The sequence below is a fragment of the Terrapene carolina genome, unplaced genomic scaffold (assembly GCF_002925995.2).
Source record: "Terrapene carolina triunguis isolate 2854851 unplaced genomic scaffold, T_m_triunguis-2.0 Scaffold192, whole genome shotgun sequence".
In the NCBI taxonomy this organism is placed as follows: Eukaryota; Metazoa; Chordata; order Testudines; family Emydidae; genus Terrapene; species Terrapene triunguis.
The window spans coordinates 9,643,362-9,651,606 of NW_020664543.1; the positions used below are offsets into that span (position 1 = coordinate 9,643,362).

The 8,245-nt window shown below is 42.7% G+C and overlaps 1 protein-coding gene across 1 annotated transcript in view; it reads right to left on the minus strand.

The window, feature by feature from the left end:
- LOC112103593 (meteorin-like protein) overlaps positions 1 to 154 on the minus strand; it is a 9,475-nt gene extending 9,321 nt beyond the window's left edge. Inside the window, exon 1 of the mRNA XM_024195466.2 lies at positions 57 to 154. Coding sequence (XP_024051234.1) covers positions 57 to 154 — 98 coding nt within the window. The remainder of the gene's footprint in view (positions 1 to 56) is intronic.
- Between the last annotated feature and the right edge of the window lie 8,091 nt (positions 155 to 8,245).

Sequence of the window (8,245 nt, forward strand, 5' to 3'; positions counted from 1 at the left end):
CTCCCCACCGGCTGGGGCCCGGGGCCGGGCTCTGCACAGCCCTGGCCGGCTCTTACCTCCCCTTCCAGCTGCAGCGATCGGCGGCGCCTGGCTCCAGCCCGCTCCCCGCCAGCAGCAGCAGCAGCAGCAGCCGCGCCGCCCGCCCGAGGGCCATGGGGGGGGGCCGCCGCCGAGCCCGCCCCCCTGGCGGCCCAGAGCCCCGCACGCGCTCGCTGCAGCCCCCGGGACAGAGGACGAGCGCGCGGCGCTGCTGCCTGGCCTGGGGCTGCCGCCTTATAAACCTGGGCAGCTGGGGGGGGGGGGTGAAGGGGGCCTTTGCTGGGACCCCCCCCTCCCCACCCGGGTCCTGTCAAGTGGCCCTTTGGCGTTGGGATGGCGGCAGGGCGGGCTGGCGCTTGGCAGCAGAACTGATTGCAATAGCAAATGATCCCCCCCCCCCCAGGATGTGGGGGGGTCGCAGTCGCGGGGGGGGGGCACGGCCAGCGGCGGGGGGGGCAGGGGGGCCCCGGCCCCCGGGTGGGGCCCCCCCCCCCCCCCCCCCCCCCTTGCTGACTCACCACACCCCCCGGGGGGGGCAGGGAAGGCAGCAGCGCTCGCTAGGCGCCCCCCCCCTCCTGTGGGGGCTGCTGCGAGCTGTTGGGCTAAAGCGGCTTCCACTAGATTCCACCCCGGGTTGGGCTCGGCCTTGCTCTAGCCCCTTTCATTGTCCCCCCTGCCGCTGCCGCCCCTGGGCTCCAAGCTTTGCTCACAGCGCTAATGGCTGTGGGGCATTTTTAGGACCCCAGGGGCAGATCCTCAACTGGTGTAACTCAGCCTCGCCAGCAGAGCACAGTGGCTTGACTCCAGCCCTAAGCTCGACTCTAGCGGTTTTATGCAGGGATTTGTGTTGCCCAGTGGGAAATAAAGATAATTGTGCAAGCGAGCGCGATAGGGCCAGCTAGAGATCACACAAAGTATCTTTCCTTAGCCCTTTCTGCCTCTCATTATAGCTAACGCGGGAGACAATCCCCCCTTTTGTCTTAAAAATATTTTAAAGTGATTAATAACACTTTCTCACTGCAATTTAAGAACAAACAACAAACTCATGTCAACATAATCAAAGCGAACATTGAATGACTGATGGAAATTCAATAGCTTTAACTTTTGCTTTCACGATTACCTTTCGGGGTCCATGCACAAGAAACGCATGAGAGCCCTGCGATTCTCATGCTAAACGCTGGGCTGTGCCTGCCAATAATTAGATTTCTATATGCATTGCCCTTTCCATATTTTCAATGCGCGACATGGGGAGCTGCTCATTTGCAGGTTTGAGAGACCGAGGGTCTTTTCTGCAGCTCTTAAGCGTGGAATTGGGATTTTGCACTAGGGTGACGACAATGTGCCTGAACGCTGTTGGGTGGCACATGCTAAGATGTGCATGGTATTGTTTCCTGCTCTCAATAAGACAGGGCCCATGGTCACCAAGCCTTCTAGGCCATCTGTTACCTTGTCGCTAACAGAGCATTTTCCACAGCTGCATGCAGAGATTTGGGGCCTTTGCACTTCTGCTACAAGCTTTTCCTCCTACTTGGGTAAATGTAATCATTACAAAAAAGACTTCCAGAAATCAAGGAACTTAGACCAGCATAGTGTTTAGGTCAAAACTTTTAAAAGTGAATGTCTAAAGGTAGGTTTCAGAGGGGTAGCTGGGTTAAAGGTAGGCTCCTAAATCCCTCTTTAGACCCCTCAATACGAGATTGGATTGGATTGAGCATTTCACTATTTTGATCATTTATTTAGAAGCCTAACTTTATGCACTCATTTGAAATCCTTGGGCTTTGCTTTCAGTTTCATGAGGTTTTGAACTCATAATATTCTCCACCTAGCAAAAGCTTTCAGCCTAATTGTATGGGACAGGATCCAAAAGACGGTGCAACTCCGTGTTCCTTGCATATTGTAGATCTATAGCTCACTTCAGTAAGTTATGTGAAAATATTTCTAAAAGTATGAGGCAAAGAAAAATTGGCATCTTAGGATAAGATCTTGTGTGAACAATAGCGTCAAGCTTCTGTGAAACGATTGTCTCGGGCATCTAAGGAAAGAGCTGCTGAAACTATATATGACCTGACCCCATCCTGAATAAAAAGCAACATGCAAATAGTCTTTAAAAAGGTTCGATTGTAGCACAGTATAGGAGTTAAGACGCTGGAGCTCCCCTCCTTTGTGCTAGTCAGGCAGGGTAGGGATATGGAAAGGAGAGGACTTGGGAGGAAACTGACATTATGATGAAGTAGCCCGGTAGGAGGATTTATTCAGTCACAAAGGCCTCCACACCCAAACCAGCCCATCTGCTGCCATCAGGAGAAAGCATTGAGCCACTTGATCTCTGAACCTCTTCCAACAGCAGACCCACAGCTTTCCCTTTCCACCCAGAGCTCTGTGCCTATTTTATTGACTTGTCCTCGGGATTTCTTTCTTTCATCCCCTTCATATTAACACGGGTCACATGACGAAACATTATCTGAGTCTGGTAGGTGGATTTACAAATCCTTGGCCCCCCGACACCAGGAATCGTTAGCACTTAAGAGACTGATCAAAAACAAATCAAGACTTTCCCTCCTGCTAAAGTCATTAGTAAGTGCACACCAGGATGACATTTTAAATTGCTGCTCCTTCATTTTAAAGAAAATCACACTCTTTGAAAAGCAACCCTCATATTTAAAGACTAACATTAACAGAAATCTCTAATTGTGATCAGGGCCAGCTCCAGGCACCAGCTTAACAAGCAGGTGCTTGGGACGACCAAGGGAGAGGGGCGGCACCTGCGGCAATTCGGGGGCGGCAGGTCCCACACTCCTTCTAGGAGCGAAGGACATGCCACTGAACTGCCGCCGCCGATCACAGCTTTTTTTTTTTTTTTTTTTTGCTTGGGGCGGCAGAAATGCTGGAGCCGGCCCTGATTGTGATGTTCACTTTCTCCCATATCTCCTTGAAAACTGACGTCCCTTTGTTAGCATCAAATTATATAGCAAGATATTTGAGTGTACTTTCATAGTACTAGGACTGGTGGCCCATCAGTGGAGCTTAGAAAGTTGTCTTCTCTTTAGTTTTGGTCAAAATAAAAATAAATAAAGCACACTCAGAAAAGCTCCCTGGGAAAATCAAGAGGCCAGATCCTCCTATGCAGTTACATTAGCTGAGGAGCTTGCCTGAAGTTTCCTGGTTGGAAACCCGTGATTACAGGTGGTCAGTTATTAAAGTTATTGTTGCCTCCACTGCAGATGAAATTCAGAATTTTAACCCAGGTAAACAGCAGGTAAGAAATTAAGGATGACCTGGATTTCCAGTTTTTGTATTAAAATAAAATAAAAAAAAGCATAATTTAGATCTCCTGAAATATTCTGTGAATGTCTTGGGAATCTTAAAACATTTACAAAAAAACAAAACAAAACAAAAAAACACACACAAAAGGCTTGGCAGTTTATCTTTATTACCATTCAAAACCTGGAGTAGGCTCAATAAAAACACCCATTAAAAGGCCACACAAATTACCTGTATGTGAAATACCAGAGACAATGACCCCTTAAAATGCAGTAAAAAAAGAAGTTTTATCCCTTTCGAAAATACTACAGAACCCCTCGCTTTAAAGTGCCAGATCTTCTACCTGTCAGCACTGAAGAAACCACATAAAACTACCATCAGCTCTTTAGAAAATGCAAAGCATTAAACTCGGTGCTTAATTTGTGCCAGGAATTGCCAGCGCTGAGTCCCGGCCCCTCTGGGCTTGGCAGTTCATAGCCCCGGCCCCTCTGGGCTTGCCACTTCAATTATGAATGTAAAAAAAATTGCTTGAGCCCCAGCACTCCTTTCATTACATATTAAGCATTGATTAAACTGTAAGAGATGCCCCTTAAAAACAGAATAGTTTTTTTAATTAAAAAAAACCTTGCTAGAAAAGGCTCATTCACAACCTTTGCTTGCTGTGGAATTTTAAAAGGAGTTAATCTTAAAAAATCAATCAAGACCACCTCAACAATTACCAAAAGTGGCAGTTTGGGCTAGGGGTTGAAACAAGAATTCCTGGGCCTAGGATCTATTCCGACTGCCACGGACTCACTATGTGGCTTTGGTCACGTAACTAACCTCAATGTGCCTCAGTTTCCCCATCTGTGAAAACATGGTTTGAGAGACTACGGTCTCCCACTTGCTCTCAAGCCGGCAATGGCAAAACTCTCATTCTACTTCAATGGAAACAGGCTTTTCAGTGGTCCTGCCTTTTTAGTAAAAATTACTGACTTCAACAGTGTTACACCAGAGACTGACATGGCCCAATATTTACTGGAGTGTTCACAGATCATGTGATGAAAGGTCAAGAGCAAAGCATAGTAACAAGGATGGGCCAGATTCAGTGCTGCGGCTGAGCTGTAGTCTGCAAAGATAAAGGGGATGGGGCAGGTGAAGAGAGAGAGAGGTGCAAAGGTGGCCTTAAGCCCTCCTTGCTCCAACCACACCCCCAGACCAATAGATGGAGATATACCTACCTATCTCAAAGAAGTGGAAGGGACCCTCAAAGGTCATCGAGTCCAGCCCCTTGCCTTCACTAGCAGGACCAAGTACTGATTTTGCCCCAGATCCCTAAGTGGTCCTCTCAAGGATTGAACTCACAACCCTGGGTTTAGCAGGCCAATGCTCAAACCGCTGAGCTATCCCTCCCCATTAAATAAATAAATACATAAATTTAATTAATCAATTAATTAATTTAAAAAGGCAGTACAGAGTAGGGTGTAAGGAGCTGGAGCTGTTACAGCAGCTTTATGCCACCTGAGTATTCCCCTAGGCAGAGGGAACTCCTGAGGTTAGAACTGCCAGGCTTATGGCTGCTGTGTAAGTGTTAAATCTTTCAATTAACTAGTAGTGGGGAGGCTGGCTTGGAGTGTCAAGAACAAGCCGGAATTCTTAAGCCTTACAAGATACACAGGTTATGCTTTCTTCACTTCAGAAGAATATGGACACCCACAGGAAGACATGGCGAATGCTTTCATCACAGCAGCTTTCGGAATTATCATCACAGCTGGCAATTTCACTAAGGAAAATAACCAGCAACATCTTTTAGAAATGTTAATTACGTACGGAATAAAATAGGGTATTTAAGGTATGAATTGTTAAAAATTGGGAGAGGAAGGGTAAATCAAAAGGAAAGTTTTTATTTAAGTATCATCACCTGTTGTTATAACAGATAAATTATGATACCAAGAAGTCTTGAAATCCTATGATCACAGCTCCTTACTGATTGTCTACAGTCTTGTATTTTAAGGGTGACCCATCTTTTCTCTTTTGTGTGCGCTCTTTAGGTCAGGGACCTCATGTTTGTGTTGTGTAAAAAACAATGTATACTTAGTGTTCACCAAATAACATACTTGTCTTACTTCAGAGTACAAAAAAGTACACACAAAGTTAGGTGTCAAATATTCTCACTCGTTTATTACAGATTTTGAAAGCTGATGTTCCGATTTGTGAATGAACATGGAACAGACAAACAAAATGGATTCAAATGTTTTAATCCACACACATTTTCTTCAGTCTAGTTCATACGAAGAAATACAATACAGATCAACAAGACAACAGAAAGATGCTTTAGGAAATTCAGCAACAGAATCAGTGGTATGAAAATAGTTTTTATTTATTTACAAACATCTAAGAGGAATATGAAGCAGACATCCTTTCTGCACATCTTCTCTTCTAAGTCATAAAAACGAGCAGGACACAAAATTAATGGATGTAAATCTGAGTAACTCCACTGAAATCAATGGAGTTCTGTTGATTTCCCTGGGAGTTACTCTGCATTTACAATTGCTTAGGAACAGCTCACTCAAATATTTTTGTTACTTCTCAACAAAATACAAAACACCTACATGCAATGATTAACTAAACTGGTCAGTGCACTGTCAAAGCGACCAAAGATATACTCCTCAGGCAAGCAAAACTCCCATTCAAAGTCAATGGGAGTATTGTCTGCTTAAGGAGAATATGATCAAGCCCAAAGACTGCATAAACATAAACCAAAAAGTTTGACCACAAAAAGTTTCCAAAGTCACATTACTGCTTGTGTATAGGAAGGTACAGAAGATTGTTTTAAAAGAAAAACAAATTGTTCCCTACTTTTATGACTGGAGTTTTGTGTAACACTTTCCCCATACAGCTTATTCATTCTTTTTGAAAGCAGAAGAGCAACTAATTCTACCTGGGGGGTTACAAGGCATCTCTTGATGCCAAGGAAAATATAAGTGCATCCACTACCTTTTTAAAAGATACTTTGGAAGTGCAGTAGCATGCTGGTTGGTCATTCTTTTATAAATAAGACCTCAAGCACTTTGCAGCTGTGAATACACAATGTGTCATTTTCTTTTTGGGGGGGAGGGAGCATGGGGAGGTGGTGGTGGAAAAATGGGCATTTGTTAATTTCTGGGCACTTTACTGAATGATAGCCACAGCTTAATATGCAACATTAGGCACCAATTTATGTTTCTGAATAAATTGATGGATTCCCGCATTACTGTTCTGTGGGAAAACCACTAACCAACCACCCATCACTTTTTCTGGATAAAAAGAACACTAAATGTTACAAATTCAGCATTCTGATCCAGTGCTTGGATTTGTAAAAAGCTCTTTGTTTCTTATTTAGTGCAATTTCAGAATCTGCATATGCACATTGAACACAAACATATTACACTATCAGAATTCTTCTATCCTAAAGAATAGGCTTCTGTAAACCTTTGACGTGCTGGTATTTTCTCACAAATATTATTTAAGTGACTATGACTAACTCAGTCACAGCTCTTGAAATTCACATTTTTACAATATTCAGAATATGGTTTTTGAATTGTTATTTCTATTATACATATTGAAGGCATATGCTACAAAAATAAAAAATCATTCTGTTTTACTATAAAAAAAATCTATAAAGATTAGATGGCTAGAGTTCTAAGAGCTACATGAGTTAGTAGTGGACATATGGCTAACGAGGGATGTAAACTTTGAAGATACAGACTGAAATCCTTACCACAATAGTTTCCATTTCCTCTTTAAAGAGAAGTCAATGCAATAATCGGTGTTACGTTTGATGGATGCCAACATTTTAAATTAACAACTCTGAACTTGGAAGTGTAAAGACCATTGTAGATAATGTGGGCACAGAAGACAGGGAAATGTTAAAGAGAAACAAAAGATAGTTTTAAACTATGAAGGTAATTCAGACTTCCAAAACATTACAGCTGGTGAAAGTCAGCCTCGCACCACTTGGTTCAATGGAGCAATGCTGATTTGCTCCAGCTGAAGATCTATCCCAATAGACCCCAATCCTGGGATCAGTGAATAATCAGCACTCAGTGAAGCAAATAGGAATTTTGAGTGGGCAGAGCTTGCAGGAATGGGCCTTAAACATATGGAATGTGTAAATACTGCTCACAAAAAACAAGTGATGTTTTGTTACCCTACACTGTGCTCAATAAGCAGCTACAGTTCCTCAGAACAAGATCAGAGCATATTTTTTTAAAGTGGATAGTTCACATTCAGTAGGACCAACCACACCACTAAAATGTTGCAGTAATCTCTTTTTAAATCTAAAAATATTCTAGATTATTTCTAGTTGACAGTTTAAAAAAAGAAGAAATCTGCAGTCACACTACGTAATGAAATAGGAAACGAAGAGCATACATACAAGGAATTTAAAAAATGTGTTACTCTTACATCAGAACTAAACAACAGTGGTATATTTTCAACATTCGGGTATTCTTTAAGAAGTCACCATGTATTACATTAACATTTTTAATGCTGTTGAAAGCTACGGAACAATAGACAGACAATATTTTTTCCAGGTAAAGACTGTAACTTGCACTTTTTAAGGAGGCTATTTTGGATCTCAACTAAGCCTGCTTACCCCAGTGAAGAACACGGCAAGCACATTGCTGAGTGTAATTGCTAGACTGAAAAATATCAAGGCCCTGATCCTATAAAGACATACGTGCTAAAAATTAATCAAGTTCATAAGTCTTTGTAGGTTTCGGCGCAAAGACCAGAAATAATCAGCATGGTCTCTTCAGTGAATGCTGTCTTCTAGAAAAAAAAAGTGCATTGGACTGATAGTGAGGACCTAAATTTTACACCTATTAAAACATACCATGAATAACATCACATTAAAAAAAAAAAAAAAAAAAAAAAAAAAAAAAAAAAAAAAAAAAAAAAACAAAAAAAAAAAAAAAAAAAAAAA